The 17,732-nt window shown below is 43.0% G+C and overlaps 1 protein-coding gene and 1 long non-coding RNA gene across 24 annotated transcripts in view; one reads left to right on the forward strand and one right to left on the reverse strand.

Annotated features, from left to right (window-relative positions):
* The window catches only part of LOC139047650 (uncharacterized), a 34,792-nt gene extending 22,759 nt beyond the window's left edge, over positions 1-12,033 (forward strand). The window contains exons 3-4 of the long non-coding RNA XR_011507301.1: positions 6,213-11,536; positions 11,898-12,033. This is a non-coding gene — a long non-coding RNA (uncharacterized lncRNA). The remainder of the gene's footprint in view (positions 1-6,212; positions 11,537-11,897) is intronic.
* LOC139047648 (uncharacterized) overlaps positions 2,638-17,732 on the reverse strand; it is a 50,479-nt gene continuing 35,384 nt past the window's right edge. For 4 of the 23 annotated variants that reach the window (XM_070521499.1, XM_070521501.1, XM_070521500.1 and 1 more), the window contains exons 5-6: positions 14,265-14,327; positions 2,942-5,191 (exon numbers count right to left, since the gene is read on the reverse strand). In XM_070521499.1, coding sequence (XP_070377600.1) covers positions 14,295-14,327 — 33 coding nt within the window. In that variant the 3' untranslated portion in view covers positions 2,942-5,191; positions 14,265-14,294. The other 19 variants (XR_011507300.1, XR_011507297.1, XR_011507299.1 and 16 more) reach the window with 15 other exon arrangements.

The raw sequence follows: 17,732 nt of genomic DNA on the forward strand, positions 1-17,732 counted from the left end.
TCTGTCATTGGAGTCTGCTATCGTCCACTTGATTCATCCCACTACCTTCCGGATCATCTAAACATGTGTAAGTTTTGTCCAGAACAAGTACCCGACATCACCAATATTTCTTGTCGGCGATTTCAACTATCCCAATATTGAATGGCATTGATGCCGACCCCTGTGTGGCACAAGAAAAACGTCAATGCCTATGTTTTCCTGACATGCTCTCAACTTTCAAATTGCATCAAATTGTTTCTGTTCCCACTCATGGTGATTCACTCTGACCTCAGTACTAGCCACAGAACCAAATAATGTAACTGAAAATGTATTGGATGGTATCAGTGGCCACAATATCTTGCATTGTGAATTCATAGGTGCCCTGAAAAAACGTGAAAATAGAAAGAAAGTAATATTTGATTACACCCGCGTGTATGTCAGCAGGCTTGTTAGTGACCTTTCCACCTTTTCTGTCGACTTTTTTCAGTCATTCCCTCATTGCAACATAAACACAAACTGGGTACTTCATGATGGGCTGATCACACTTAAAAGCAAAGCATATTCCAAAATTCAAAATAACAGCCTGCACAGAAAGCACTTGGTTTGTGACGCATGCGAAACCTTTATATTGCAGAGCTAAACTATGAGCATCTGTGGAAGATTGGAGGCCCTATCGTGAGCACGCACACTTATGCAGGACCGTAACAACAACAGCCAAAGATAAATTTTTCAACCATGACATTTCAGACATGCTTAGCAATGACACAAAAATTTAGGAAACCCAAATTATCGAACTTGACGGTACCGTTATCTAAGGATGGTAACATTCTTTCTCCGGCACGTGTTGCTATTGAATTCAAGTTTTTTTCATCTGTTTTCACAGATGAGACTGGTGTACCTAGAAGCTTTCAGGCCCCTATTTTGCATTCAAGCATGCACAACATTAATATCACTTCTGAAGTAGTACAGTCCTGTATCGATTGTCTTCCAACTAACTCTGCTCCTGGTTGTGATGGCATCTGCCCTAAACTTCTGAAGATATCCAAACCTGCAATATGTCGCATTTTAGCCAAGCTTTTTCAGCAATGTATTGACACGGGATGCGTCCCAAATGATTGGAAAGCAGCTTGCATAATTCTCATATTTAAATCTGGTGATTCGTCTAACCCATCAAATTACAGACCAATTTCTTTACCAGCACGTGCTGCAAACTCATCATTTCATCTGCTCTAATGAAGTTTCTTACAGAACAAAACTTTTTCTTTATCAATCGGCATGGACTTTTACACGATTGATTATCTTTTTTATCGAATCAATGTAATATCTGTAGACTTTGCGAAGGCTTTTGGCAAGGTTCCTCAATTGTGGCTTATTCATAAACTGACAGATCTTAACATACATGTGAGAATAACTAGGTGGACTACCAACTTTTTAACTAACCGGTAGCAATCAGTTTTCATCAATGACCATTTGTCTCCATTAAATCATGTCAAATCTGGAGTACCGCAAGGTTCCATGCTCAGGCCTATTTTGTTTTTAGATTATATTAACGATATTAGTAATGGTAGGCGTTTATGATCATAGACTATTTGCTGATGATTGCGTGATCTAGTAACCCTGAGGATACCTGCTACCTTCTATCTTACCTAGACAATCTCTGCAAGTGGGGCAGTAAGCAAGCGGAAATCAACATTAATATTACAAAAGCTATCAGATTCAGGACTACAGCTAAACCCGTGTTATGTAATTACAAAATTATAAAACATGCCCGTAGCCTTGGTATTCACAATATCTGGGTGTTCATTTGTCATTCAATCTGTCATGGAACATTTGCGTAGATGTGATTTTCACTAGAATGTTTTAGTTTAGTGTCTTTACAGTTCTCCCCGCTCCAAGTTGCCCCGCTTAGCCACATGGTGGAGTGGTGGGTGATTGTACGTTTTAGTTGTATGTCTAGCCTAGCGGAGCAGAGGGATGGATGGATAGGTGCTACGAGTGTCCCCTTTGGAAAGAGGTGTGGGTTGCGCCATGAAGCTCTTGTATTGCCTAATGTTCGACGTATGTTAACAAAGAAAAAAAAAACCACGATGACTTCCCATAACCAAACTTTCTGAACTTTGTCTTTGCAAGCCTCTGTTGTTTGTCGTTTCCCTACTTTTTGTCCACCAATCTTCCATTCGCTGCTTACCAATCTTTACTGCATACATTTTTACTTTCCCCCTGCTCTTGCTGAACCCAAGGGCTTCAAGCAGGCCAATGGTGTGTGTGTGTGAAAACTTTTATTGTAATGAGGTCCAGAGGCTTGACTTCTCAAGCCAAGGCGGGCCGCTCCCACGTTGGCACTGTCAGGCCAAGCCTTTCAGCGACATCATGGGCCCCCTGGACTGCCCTTAGTTGGTCCTGAAACAATGCGCTTTGTATCCTTCTCTCCCACTGTGTCCATTCTTCAACGAGGTTGGGGAGAGTCGCAGGACACCCTGCCAGCATATGTCTGATTCCAATGATGCCATTACAATCATTGCAGTCCATCTTAATCTCCCTCTCTGGATATATTTTATTAATGGTGTATAGGCGAGTGGTCCCTAAATCTACTGTTGGGGAGATATTTCACATTCTAGTAAAGCATGCTCTATTGTTTCCCTAGCTTTACCGCAGCAAGCACATACTTCTTCCTTCTTATATCTTGCTGTATAAGTGCGTGTTCTAAGGCATCCTGAGCTCGTTTCAGAAAGTAATAAACTTCCCTTTGAGTTATAATAGATTGTTTCTTTCCCGATATCGTTATTTCCTCTTCAGTAGTTACTCGTAGCAGGTTTATTTTACATTGCCGCCACCCACGAGATTATCTCGGCTTCTCTGGCTTTCCGCTTGATGTTCCTTTCGTATTTGCAGTGCCTTCTGGCCGAATTCAGGGTAATGAAACAAAATAAAAGCACCTATAAGTAAAACGAATACATATAGCTTATTTGTCCATAAAGCATCTAAACATGAACTTGTAATGTGTTACCGGTCCATTTTATCCAGTGGAAAATAAAGCCCCATTTTGGGGAATGCCACGTGATAGCCAGCGAGCTTGCATTTTGCATACAATCTGATCCTTTCTGATGCTAACATGCTGCACAGCGTGCATCACATACTCCCGCGCTGCGAGGTTTTCAAATGGGTCAGCATGCGCACCTTCTAGCAGACATAAGTCTTCGTCTGTGCAAATCTATCTTGTAAAGAGCAAGGCAGGCAAGGTGCCTCGATGCACAAGCCAGAGTGGGTGTGTGCATCGACCACCTTGCTAGGAAAAAATGGCAGCAACCTTCTGTTCAGGCAGCTTGTAAGCGGACCGTGTTTCTGACTCCGCCAGCCCGCTTGCAGCTAAGCGGAGGGCGCATGTGCATTCGCACATCCGCTCCGCTCAGCTGCTTAGCAGAGTGTAAAAACGGCAAACTCTACTAAAGCAATCACATCTCTTGGCTTCATAAGGCACTATTTGCACTCGGCTAACTCCAAGACAAAATTTCTCGCTTACTTAATTGACTCTGACTCTAGTTTGTGTCTTAATTACTTAATTGACGCTGACTCTAGTTTGTGTCGAGGCCTACCTCGAGCACAAACTCGAGTCTTTTGCAAAATAAGGTTGCTCGCTTCATCACAAGAAACTACTCGCATACATCTAGAGTTACGGAAATCAAATATTAAATTAATTTAGCTCCTCTCAATATACGCAGGCTTCTGACACTATTGTCCTTCTTTCATTTACTCCAACCGGTTATCCCACGTTACTCTAAATATCAGACTAGCTTGTGACGTGTGTCTTGACGGCTTGATCACCAACTTAAAATCGCACCCATCTTCGCCCACACTAATCTGTTTTTCCACTCACCTCTCCTCCTCGCTATCTGACACGACTCATTTGTACATAATTTGAAGTTGTTCCTAGAAATCTGAACTACCTCTTACCTTGCTGTTCTGTTCCAGTTGCATTTCTTGATGTTCTTATTTAATATGCAATTTTGCTTTCCTGTTTAGTAATCTATACTTAAATTTTTTTCCATTGTTTTGTAATGTGAAACAGCTCATTGTGATAAGTATTTTAGGAACCTTGACCCTTGTCATTTCTATGTTTTTTTCACACATTGTATATACCCTGTAATAAGTCATTTTTTTGCACTAATTCATGTTGTTCCAATTCATATTTCTTGTTTAGTTGTGTACTTTTGGTATTTGTTGCTCCTTTCATTGTAATCCCTGTAAGAGTTGGTGTCTGCCATGAAAAGGGTACCTGGCCCATACCATTGTTCGACTCATTCATGCTAAGGATGTTGTTGAAGGGAGGAACTTGTTCTCATTAAGAATGAGGAGTAGGGGATTTATTTACAATATCTACTTGAAGGGTGGAGAACATTACATCTGATCAGTCTAGCATGACTGAGATGCACACTGAACAGCCGAAAATGTCTGCTTAAACACTCTCTGTCCTTACTAGATCCCTAGGCCAGGAAAAGCTGCCATCCAACCTTCATCCAACCAAAGCGTCCAAAGTCGTCGAAGTACCCGCCTTTGAGGGCGAAGGTTCACACACTCTCTTGCACTTTTGTTTTACTGAACACACCAAAATAAGTGGGGCCTCATAGACAGGTGTTGTCACGCTTGACTCAAGCTGGCACGTCTTGGTTCCTGAGCTGACTCTGCAGTTAGCTGCTGAATCTGTCATGACTGTGACTTTTACCAGAGTACATGGGGGAATGCCATAGAACAAACATTTCCAGGAGTTTTCTTGCTCCAATTGGTCCCTGAAGGTGACAGCGAACCAGCTAACAATCCTGTCCGCCAAACGTGTCTAGCCTTACTGGCTCCGAAGGGGGCATGTTGTTGGCTTCACGAAGCGATTCATTGCAGCGAAGCCAGAAGGTCACTATCCCCGCTAGCCAATCGTAACATCCCCCACCCCTATGCCTCCTGGGCTCTTTAGAGTACTTGAACAAAAAAAAGTGTTATGGAAGTTAATATGACCGGTATAAACAGCAGCGTCGCAGCAACACGGACTGCTGCAGACGGCAGCGCCAGGTGTGCTGATGACGTTCTGATCATTATAAGCCGATACTGCTCTTTAGTGCCTTATCCATCTACGTCAAACCATTATGCGTTGAGTGAACCATATCTTGAACACCGTGTTCTCGTCGCTTTGCCTTGAAGAGCGGGCCCATATCTTGAAAGCGATCTGCGAAAGGGGCAGGGTGCGGTGTGTGCTGAGAGATTGCGAGCGATCTCGTGGTAGCGACAGGCAGAACAAAGGTAAAGCCACTCGCTGCTGCATGCTCTATCTATATTGTGTGCACTTTTCACTTTGTTTAGTGCTTGAAGGCTGTTCACCTCCGCCTTGGGTTGGCCCAGTATTGCACTATCTCTGGGATCGGCCCACATTTTTATCTTGCGTGACGGACGTTTGGTAAGCATAGAGATGCTTACACATTTAAGAAAATTTTAACACCCAGAACCAGCCAATTGGTACCATGCCAGTATGTTGCAAGTACTTTTATTTGAGTAGGTAGAAAGCCTTTGTAAATAGTTAAATAAAACTTTTGTGGGCTAATGAAAGCAGCTGAGTGAAAATTGCCATACAGTTCTGAACCACATGCAAGAATACATGTATGCAATGCAAACTGTGTGCCTTCCAGTGGTCAATGGGTCTTAGCGCATGCCATTGTGCTTGCTATGAATGCTGCTTTTGTCACCGTACCGTGTTAGCATTGCATATAGTAATTCCTTCGATTGGTGTTGACAGCCAGGACGAAACTTTTACTGAGAGAGGCATGTCTGATAATCAGATCGTGGTATTGGCATGTAAAAACGCAGATTTGTTTTGTGTTCTTGTTTAGAGACAAACCAAGTGCCCTTGAAATGCTGCATGCAATGCATTGACTTCGGGCAATCCATTGCATTACTGCAAATATTACTCAATATTTGAAAAGTCTAGTAGATGATCCATCTCAAACTGAATTACTTGCACGTTCACTATTTGTTTCCTATATTTAAGTCTCCTTCTCATACCCCTGCTGAAAACGCTGCGTTGCCCTGAAAGCGTGAAAATACCACACCTTTGCGCAGTTCACTTGGCCACGTTTCAGGCAAGTTGAATAGTAGCTAAATGGTGTAAATGGTGTAGTAGAACCACCATTAAGCATGTGTTGGAAGTCCAGTGCTTAAGTTAGAATAAACCACCCGGTTATCTTTTTCCACAGCTACAGTAAACAAAAGCTGAAGCGGCCTTCAAGTGTTAAGTGTGGAAAAAGATGTTTTGCGGCAATGGCTGTGACCGAAGACAACACAGGTATGTATGTGGTTTTCCAATTCAAGCACAGAGGCCACGACTTTGAACTGGGTCGTGTTTTTCTGTCCAAGTCGGAAAGAGCTGCTATTGCTGGTAAGAAACCGCTTTTGCTCTGCTTTATAATACATAAAGAGTGGTTGTTGAGTTTTCAACACCCCAAATACAAGGCAATACTCATGCCAGACCATGCAGTGAACTTGGAGCACATGTTAGTGCGCTTGAAATTCATGATTTCGACATCATTCGAGGCCACCTTTACTGACTGCAGGGCATTATAGTTAATGACATCATAAACATGTTTATCATTTTGCTAGATTGTATCAATGCCTGAAGAGTTCAGAGAGAGAGAGAAAAAAGGGAACCGTTCTCCTATTTCACAGTGCTAACAACTACCTTGGCACAGCCAGTGGCCTATATTTGACCTATATGGCTATTCTTATTGCAGGCAACGACTTTAGTTATACTTGTTTGCATCATTTCATGTACCAAGCAGGAAGGTGTAGTGCCTCCTGGTGCACTGTAGGCCACGCAGCAGACTGTGGCTTTTTCTCTTTCTGCTTTATTTTTCAGGCTTGCAGTTAACTGGATTGGTATGACTTATGATCCTAGAGGGATTTAATGTCTCAAAATAGCAGTAAGCTGGAATAATTTCCACTTGGGATTACTTAAGGTGCATTGTACATAATTATGTCTGCCATTTTGCCGCAACTGATGTGCAAGTATTACAGACATCGATGAAACTGCGACCTCTCACCACTACTGTAGGTCATCCACAGCAGATGTGCTTTCCATGTGAAACTTTCATCAGCTCAAGTTGTATTTTACTCTACTATATGTAGGGCTCACAAACCATGTGCCGTACTTTCTGGACTATAATTTGAACTGTTGTACAAGTCACCCCCTTTCCCCCTCTTTTCACAACCTTCAAAGAAAAATTATGTGTATATAACTCATTGTATAAGATGCATCTATCTTAACTTTGGTCAGCATCGTGAAATGCGATTGTGCATGTTTATACACTTATCCTAATATGTCGTACTTACCTATTTCAGGGCACTAAACTAAAAAAAAAATTTCATGAGCCGCACATTCTAGCAGGTAAAATAAACTGCAAGTACATTGCTGGAGAAAAAGAGTGTCTCATGTTGGTCTTGCATATATAAGTTACACTGTTGTATAATACGCTTGGACGAAAATGAAAAGAATAGTGGCACCTATGGTTTGGAAAATATGGTACCTAAATATTTTGAATGCTCATGAATCAGCTATGTGAATGAAACATGATTGGAACGATCACGATAATTAGGCTTATACCCGTCACACGGCAAACCTAATGTCATTTCCAACAAATGACATTTCTTGCGATTAATGTCATTATTGCAGCACGCTGCCACAAGGCGAAAACTGTCATTTGAAAATGATGACAATGACGATAGTAAAAAAAAAAGACACGCCTCAAACTCACTTTTGTCCAATAATTATTTTCCAATATGCTAAATTCCACTAGAATACGTGATCGTTGCTTTCAAACCGTAGCGTTCGATCACGAACTTGTCGACATTGCCAACGAAGTCGAGTCAAGCTAAGGCAAGCAACAGGGCGAAGAGAATGATACGTGCGTCCGCTACATCTGCTAAAGTGGTAAGAGAAGGGCAGTTGCATGTCATCGCCGTTCTGATGTGCATGCGAGCTTCTAATATCCTCATTCTCGGCGCGTGCCACAGGTAAACACGCGCACGCTTTTATGCCAAGTCAATTGAAGTGGCCGCGGCCGATGCTCCGGTGAGAACCAACACAACTGCTGCAGCGAAAGCTAAAGACGGCTGTCTTTTCACTGGACTGAGAGTAGTTTTCTGTATTTACGCACGTGATGGACTTTAATGTCGTTAAAGCAATAATTAGGTAATAAAATGGGTAGAATAACAGTGATTTTTTGTTAAAACAAAAAAGAAGCATGTACTGTTTGCAAAACACTGGTAAACTTGTGGTGTCGAGGATACACATTCAGTTCCAAACTAATGCAAATGAGTTTGGCGAACTCATTTGTTTGTAAATGTCATATACGAAAATGTCCTTACGTTTTACCGTGTGACACTAAAGAAATGGCATTATCAGCAAATGTCATTCGTTGTAAATGACATTAGATTTGCCGTGTGACAGGGGTATTCAGGGTGCCTACCAACCGGGAAAACTGGGAATTCTCAGGGATTTTGAGTAGTCTGGAAAAAGTCAGGGAAAACTCAGGGAATTTGGGCCTCTATCAGGGAAAATTAGCGGCAATTTTATTGAAAGGGTCGAAAGTCGCGGTAATGCTGGCTCGAATAGCAGACAGGAATCGTAATGACTCGTCGTTGGCAGGAGGAGTTGCCAGTGTACAGTCAACGAGCGACTTTCCAGATTCCTGATAATTTGGACGGCTTCGCGGCGCCACCTCGTACCCTATAGTGTCAACGTATCAGAACGTGTGAAATTTCCGACGCAAGAACTCCTTGCCGTCCGATTTTCCGGACGTTTTGCCGCGACCGCAGGTTCGAAACGGCATTAATCAAAGGTTCCACCGCTGCCGTTTTCATTACTTCGCCGCCTCGAACCGGCACTCGCACGCAGATCCACTGGCACCCGTTGCCACCACTGCGGCAACGCTAGGCCTAGCTGCTTCGACGTTCGCTACGAAGCTTCTTGTCATTGGGTGCCGAACTTTTTATTGAAAAAATTCGCTGCTGTCAGCAATGGCACGGACTCCACCTTTGTGGTCCTTGCGATTGGCTTAGAAACTTGGAAAACACGGTGCGTTGCATAATGCCGGTTCGTGAAAGTCAGCTTCGCCACTGTACAGAAATGTTACTCGGTAAAGCTTACGGAAAAGTATTGCAGTGAAGCATAACAAGCGTGGGAAGGGGCGCCACGGAATACAGTATGTATATCTTAATTATGCACGCGGGCACCCGGCATTTCCTGTCACAGTACGAGCACAGGTATGCCTAATATGTGTACCGACAGGCCTTCAGAGCGTTTTCGAACGTGCCTGTGGCGGTTTGAGCCCCTAAGGGCAGTAAATGACACGCATTTATTTTTTTCCAACTGGCCGATTTCTCGGACGTTTTCGCGGCCCCCAGGGAGCTCGAAAAATCGGTCGTGGACTGTGCAACTGATCAAGATGCTTCAAATGGTTCTTGGGGCGAACGAGTGGCGGAAGGCGGACAAGAACAGAAGTGACCTACGCATTGAGGAATAAATGAGAAAGGAAGCTTGTTGCCGCCGTTTTGAAAGAGCTTGAGCTCAAAAATTAAAGTTTTGGCTGATGCCGAGATGCAGGTGTCCCTCATCCAAACCAAAATACACTCTTTGAAGCAGCGCAACACAACACTCTGGCGTCGTGCGTGGGCTGAGAGTATGTCAGGACTATTGAGGTTGACTTACGAGCTGTTGAGAGAGAATCTCAATTGTGACAGAGTTCAGGCCTCATGCCACTGAGGTTGATAGAAATAGCTCATATTAGAAAATATTTGCCTTTGTATGCATCTCCTTTTTATTCGTATTTGATAATGTCCGACCTTATTTGCAATTGTTTTCGAAGACACTTTATTTGCTGTGCATTTTACTAACCCCTGCCGTCTATTCTCTCTTTGAATAACATAAACACTGCTCCTTAGTATTCAAATTGGATTAAGTTGCTTTTTTTTTCATGTGCTTACTAGAGAGTGACAGCATCAGGCGATATGGTTTCAGCCCGTGTTGATATAAAACATAGTTCTGCATCACTCAGGGAAATTTGCAGTGGCACTCAGGGAATACCTGGAAAACTTGGGGAATTTCGAAATGTCAACTTGGTAGACACCCTGGGTATTAGACGTGAACTCATAAAACAGCTTCAAGTGTCCAGTCAGTACTCTACTTGACTGAAATAATACCTTTAACTCAAAAACCCACATGACTGCATAGCCTTCAAAGCATACATTCACAGGTGTGTCTGCTCCGTAAATATGGATGAATGACTGATAAATCAACTATATAAATAATTGCTGAAAGCTTTGACAGTTTTTATATTGACATTAATCAAATTATGTCCATCAATGCAGTCAGTAACAGTGATGTTTATATTTAAGTTAATCTGGAAATGCTGCACGTTTTCGATTGCCGACTCTGTTTTGCTCTTCTATGGTGGCATGCCACTATGGAAGTGGCAATAACTTCTGCTATGGAATGTAATTGGAAAATGAAGTCCTAACTGAAGGATAGAAATTGTAAATAATGGCAATATTTAGTAAAGGAAATAAAAGTGGAAGACATTTTTGCCCTGGGTAGGATATGAACCACAATCTTCACATGTCCAGCCCAGTGCAATGCTTTCACAGTGCTTCAGTAATGTCTTTTGTGCGAACAAGGTTACCAACAGTGAAGGATGAAATTGGCAGCCCAGCTGTAAACTTGGTACACACAATAAATTTCTTCACTTACGTACCTGATAACACTGGTGCAGATAATCCCTATGACGGTTTATCAATGACACCAAACATTGAAACACTTAAATATGTAATCTTGCCTCTTCAAATGTAATGTAACCGTGTAGTGTAATTCAGAAATGTAATTTTGCCTCTTCAGCAGCTGAAGGCTGCATAGCACCATGTCCTTGCAAAGAGCTGGCCTAAAAAGAACAAAAATTGTGACAGCTTGAACTATTTAACACCCACCATTGCAAAAGGTTTTTGTAAGTCAATGTAACTCATTATTCAATTAAAGGAATTCTAAATAATGATATTAAAAAATGTTCATCAGTGCCCATTTGACTTCCTTGCGTGCCCGGTAATAGTTATTTATGCTTCAACTAATATACACTTTTTCTCTACTCTCTCAAGACAAGCTGCGAGAAGGCGTGTCCATTGATGCAGTACTGGATAATGTGCGGTCCAACGTGGATGAGACATTGCACCGCATCAACCTGTTAAGCAAGCAGGGTCTCCGCAACATAATGAGGGATGCCAGAGTCTCAAAGACCGAGCGGCTGCATGATAATGACTATGTGAGCGTGCAACTCTGGGTTGAGAGGATGCATAGTGAAAAGGAGAACCTATTGCTCTTCTTTAAACACCAAAAAGTGACATTCTTTTAGAGAAAAAATGAGGACCTTTTGGATGACATATTTTATGCTAGTCATCATGACCACACCACAACAGGAGCTTTTCAAGAGGCTTGGAACTGATCGTGTATGTGTCGATGGAACACATGGAACAGCAGGTGAGCAGTACTATATAAATGCACTAATAAAAGCAAAAAAGAGGGAATACTGTCTGAGAATAATTGCAATAGATATGATGAGTAGTATTCCTTCACACATGATTTTTCTCTTAATTTTTCTCACATTTTTTAATTGATGCAGTTCTCGATTATCAGTAACAGAGAAAGAATGAATTCATCGCTCTGTACACTGGTGATATCATTCCATTGCTACTGTCCACATCGCTACATGCCCTGCATATCCTGTCTGTATTGGCACCACGCAGTTATGATAGGTCACATAATATAGCTCTTATCACATTTGTCTTGTGGGGATGCGCGACTGTCGCACGTCCCCTGATATGTTGTTTTTCCTGTATAGCTTCCGTCTCCTGCATTGCGGCTTCGCCGCGGGCCCCAGGCCATGCAAACGGCAGGGTTACTTGGGGGCGCAAGGGAGAACACGCTTCCTCTTTGGTTCGGGACGGCAAGCAGTGCGGACGTGCCAGGCGTGCGCCGATCCATGCTTCTGCAAGACCGTCTCGTGAGGCCTTATATGAAAGAGCCACCGTTCGCGTGACCGTACACGCGAACAACCAGGCGTTGGGATCCAGCAAGGGGCGAACATATTCGCTCGCTATCCGGTCACGGTGAGTCGGACTTCCGCGATTTGTCGCGTGCCCATTGGCATGTTTTGTGGATAGCAACTTGGCTAGCAGGCATTGATCAATGAAAGGTGCAATAAATGCCTTTGTGATTGTTTGCACTACTGTATTGTCGTTCCTTTGACCCAAGAGTACGGGATGAGAATCCCACAGTCTAGGGTGCAGAAACAGTGCATTGCACTGTGTATTAGTGCCTTCTGTCAGAGGTACAGCTGTCTCGAGGCTGTTTGGCATACTGAACTGTTTGCCAATTAGGCGAATCACTGATTACTGCTACAGTCAAAGGTGCTTTTTCTTGGCGGCAAGGGGTGGTTCCCTGAGGACTGCAAAAACAAAACATTTAGAAAATCAGGCAGTCCAAAAAAAAATTAATGCATGCCTTTTACTGCCATTTAAAGGGAGGTGCTAGTCGAAAACATAAGAACCTAGAACTATGAAACCCCAGCTGTTTACATACTCTCTTAGGGTAATTTCAAATACTATATAAACAAGTTTTATGGAAAGTTGCATAGGTTTCGTTCTGTACAACGACAATGTGTAAAACGTCGGCATTCTTGCCCCCACTTTTTTATCTCTAAACTTCCATAATTGCAGACCAGTGATGACGCATAATCCTCCAAATCAACTGCAGAATACTGAAATATGTTACCGAAATTAATACCAAAATCGTTATTCACTGTTATGTTTTAAAAAGTGCATATAAGAAGTGTTAAATTAGAACCTGTGAAACCATTTCAAAATGTTTAGACAACCAGTAAGTGTTTCTTAAGATTTTATCTTACGTACGTAAGTGATGTTGAAGATCAACCCCTCAGTGGTGGTGGTCAAGACAGTTTAGGATTTCAAGCACAAAGTTGTCATTCTGGAGCAGTTTAGGAGCAGAATTTATTTTTCTACTTCGTGTTCCAAAAGTTTTTTTGGAACACTTGGAGTAGTACAGAAGTAATCTAGCCATTTGGTGGAGCTTGTTATTACTGTGCAGTCAGTAAGTGCTGCTCAAGAGTGAAGCAAGACACTCTTGAGACACTCTTAATCAGTGTACTGGCAGACCTTCAGAGCTTTTTTGGACGTGCCTGTGGCGATTTGGGCCCTTAATGGCAGTAAAAGACATGCATTCATTTTTTTTGGACATTGTAGCGGCCCTTAGGGACTCTGAAAAATCGGACTGTACAACTGACCAAAAGGATGCTTCAAATGGTCCATGGGGCGAACACACAGCGGAACGAGGACAAGAATAGGAAGGACCATTGCATTGAGGAATGACTGGGAAAGGAACTGTGCCGCCGCCTCCTTGAAGGAGCTTGAGCTCAAAAAGCGAAGTGTTGGCTTACACTAAGATGCAGGTTACCCACATCCACACCAAAATAAACCCCTTAAAGCAGTGAAATGCAACACTGAAGCATTATGCGCAGTCTGAGAGTATCTCAGGACAGTTGAGGTTGACTTTCCAGTTGCTTGGAGAATCTGATATGTGACAAAGTTCGGGCATAATACCAATGAGCTTGCTATCAGTTGATACAAATAGCTCTATTTGCTTTTGTATGCATCTCTTTTTATTCGCATTTTAAAATGTTTGACTATTTGCCGTGAGCTAGACCACTTTTTTTTTACAGTGAAGCTGTCTATTGCTAAGATCTGGCAGATCGCATCCGCGCATAGACCAACAATTTTTCATACGATGGGCCGATCCCGAAGAAAGTGCAATACCATGCCAACCCGAGGCAGAAGTAAAGCAAGCATTAAGCACTCCCCATATGTGGGCTAATCCCGAAGGTCATGAAATGCCAGTCCAACCTGCAGCGGAGATGAAGCAGGCTTTAAGCACTCCCCACACATGGGCCAATCCCATAGGTAGTGCAATACCAGGCTGACCCGCGGCAGAAGTGCAGTTCACCATTAAGGGGCCCACATACGCAGCTCCGCTGGTCAGCCTTCACAGATTAAAGGGCACCGAGTTTCTTTGGAAGATATTTTAGTAGCTGTGCATTTTACAAACCCCTTGTTTCAGTTTTCTATTTTGAATAAAATAAACACTACTCCTTAGTGTTCAAACTGCATTGTTTTTATTTTTTTAACATGCTTACCAGAGAGTGACAGCATCAGGTGACATGGTGTCAGCCCATCTTGACGTGAAACTTGGTGAAAACCTGAAAAAAATCGGGGAATTTGAAAATGTCAACTTCGATACATTGTTCTTCTAAGCATGCAGTATGGCACATAAGCCTGGAGGTTAACGAAGATCTCGAGAACACGTTAAGGACCGTACAAAGAGCAATGCAATGATAAATGCGGTGTGAATCAGAGAGCAAATAGGGATGGTCGATATTCTAGTAGACATTAAGAGGAAAAAATGAAGCTGGGCAGGCCATGTAATGAATAGGGTAGATAACCAGAGGACCATTAGAGTTGCAGAATGGGCGCCAAGGGAAGGGAAGTTTCGCCAAGGATGACAGAAAACTAGGTGAGATGATGAAATTTGAAAGCACAAGTTCGCATCAGCTAGTGCAAGACAATGATAATTGCAGGGAGGCTCCTTCGTTCTGCATTGAACTTTAAGGTAGGATGATGATGATGGTGAATGCGTGCAACTCTTTAAAAAGAAATTTGGGCCGGAAATAGCTTGCACAGTTCACCAAGACACGAAACCAAATTCGTATGCTTTGCCACTAACACGGATGTATTCCAGCGAAGCTAACTTATGAAAAGCGGCCACCATTGTGTAATCATCTATTTAATTGTTGGAACAGCTTGCGAAACATAGCATGATGTGTTGGAAGGAGCCCCGTATCTTTTTTTTTTATAGCCGGCTATAATATGCACATGCTGAATTTTTTATAATTAATGCTATGTGATGTGCAAAGTAAGCAGCAATTTTATCCAGTATTAAAACGTACCTTAGTGTAACAGTACAATGAGAGACGTAATCAACAATTTGTATGTATGCACATCTGAGTGCGCATGCATGCGTGCTGTAATCCTTGAAACTGGTGCACTGGTCTTAGTGCAGCTTGGTAGCTCATAGTTTGTGAGGGGATTCGTAATGGCAGTGCTCCACCACGCCACAATGCAGCAGTCAACGCTGATGGTGTATCCACACGCCGGACGGCTCCGTGCAAATCTGTGCCACGGACGCTTAATCCGCCGCCCGTCTGGCTGCGAAGCCCATCCAGACGACGGACGGACTGAGCAGACGACCGCGCCGGAAAAATAAACATGGCGACACCACCCGAAGCGACTGCCGTCCGCCTCGAACCTGTCAAGTCGTCGTCGTCCACTGTGTGACCCGTAATTTTCAAACTGAGGCTTGTATTTGGTTTATATTTGTGCCCAGAAGCTTCGACAGCAATCTATTCGTGATGAGTGGGCACCGTTTCCGAAACAGATACTCAGATTCTCTGCGTGTAGGCTTAGAGTGGCTGTATGGCTGAACATGGCCTCGACGATGTTGTGGCGGCCCGGGCGGATCTCAGTGGACGTAAGTTATTATGATTGCTTGTTTCTACTCACTCTAGATGGCGCCATCGGTGTAACAAAGACTGTCATACGTGTTTTTCACTCTGAATGAAAATGGCAATCGAAAGGAAACAACGGTTGGCCGCAATGGCTGTCGTTTTGTCCGAATTGGATGATGACGAGTGCTTGTTTCATCGAAAGAGGTCTTGTTACGCTCTCGTGTCCACGTAATCGGTGAGAGCCATGTCCCACAACGCGGCGAACTGCTCCACGAGATGTAAGAACAAAGTTACCTCATCCACTCAGGTTCATTTCAGTCGCTCTTGTGCGAATCGCACGCTCGCGAACAGACACGAATGGTGTCAGCAGCGATGAAGCTGTTTCAGAAAGATCCCAAAGCCGCGCTTGTTGCCAGACTGTAGAGCATGCTAGGCTAAATCCGCAGCATTCGACTCCCAAAATCCGGATGCGAAAAATAGCACGGCATTTGTTGTCCGTGGGGGTCGCGGATGACGCGCGGACGGCACAAATTCGTGACGCGTAGTCACGTGATGCGCCGTCCGTCGTGTAGATCCACCATGAAGAGAGGAAATGCTAATCTTACCGACGCTGCACATTTTTTATTTATTTATTTATTTATTTATTTAGAAAACACCTTACAGGCCCTGTCGGGTATTGAGTAAGGGGGGCAATGTAACAAAGAACTGTTAAGTACAATGGAAACAACTCAAAAATAAACCTAAGACAACTGTACAGTGGCTGAACTAAAAACAAAACAAAGCACAGCATGATCAAGCATAGCAGATATATAAAAGGAAGGAGATTATGTAAAAAGCACGCACAGGCGTTCACGAAATATTTTACGATCAGTTATCGTGACGATATCATCGGGAAGACCATTCCAGTGGGCTATGCCACGAGGTACAGCAGATAAATTGAAAGCAGTGGTTTTACCGAAAATGCGCTAGAAGCTAAAATGATTATGTAATCTTGAGGACGTACGGACGGGGGTTTCGAGGGGTAATATGCATGGCTTATCGGAATGAACATATTTGTGAAATAGACAGAGCAAAGCAATCTTCCGGCGGATGTCTAGGGGCTGTAAAGAAATATTGAGCTTGATCTGTGTCATACTTGACTTTCGATCAAAATTCCGAGTTATATGTCGGGCAGCTCTGTTATGGATGCATTCCAGCATGGTTATTGAATATTCTTGGTGTGGTGACCATACAGCTGATGCAAATTCTAATTGCGGGCGTACAAATGTCAGGTATGCTAATTTACGCACGTCAGCAGATGAATTTTGCAAGTTGCGCCTCAGAAAGCCAAGGGTTTTAGATGCAGTTGCGCAAATTGTAGTGATATGCGGAGACCAAGAAAGGTTACTAGTGAGGTTTACACAAGGTATTTGTAAGTAGTGGTACGTGACAGGTTCGTGTTATTTATGGTGTATGTGAATATGGAGCTAGTGCGCTTGCGTGAGAACGATATATTATTACATTTGTAAGGGTTAAGAGACATTTTCCATATATTACACCAGTCGGTAATAATGTGAAGGTCATGCTGCAAGGCAGTATGATCATTAATAGAATTAATTTGTCGGTAAACAACGCAATCGTCGGCGAACAGTCGTATGCCGGAGGAAATGTTTGAAGGTAGGTCGTTAATAAATATTAGGAAAGGCAGAGGCCCTAACACACTCCCCTGTGGTACACCAGACGTGACCTCAGTGACAGGAGAAGGAGAAAAAGTTTCTAAGCCAAGAAAGGGTTAGTGAGTCGATACCTAGATGAGATATTTTAGAAATGAGCCAGCAATGGGCAACGCGATCAAATGCTTTTGAAAAGTCCAGGAAAATGGCGTCTATTTGTTGACTGTTGTTCATACTGCTATGTAGATCTGTGGTAAATTCTAGTAACTGTGTTTCACAAGATAGACCTTTCCTGAAGCCATGCTGTTTCTGAAAGAAAAAGTTATTTTTTTCTAGGTGCGTGTAAATGTGCGAGGCGATTATGTGTTCAAATAGTTTGCATGACACAGATGTTAGCGATATTGGGCGATAGTTTTCAGGCCTATGTCTATCTCCAGTTTTAAAAATG

The sequence above is a fragment of the Dermacentor albipictus genome, chromosome 7, assembly GCF_038994185.2.
Source record: "Dermacentor albipictus isolate Rhodes 1998 colony chromosome 7, USDA_Dalb.pri_finalv2, whole genome shotgun sequence".
In the NCBI taxonomy this organism is placed as follows: Eukaryota; Metazoa; Arthropoda; class Arachnida; order Ixodida; family Ixodidae; genus Dermacentor; species Dermacentor albipictus.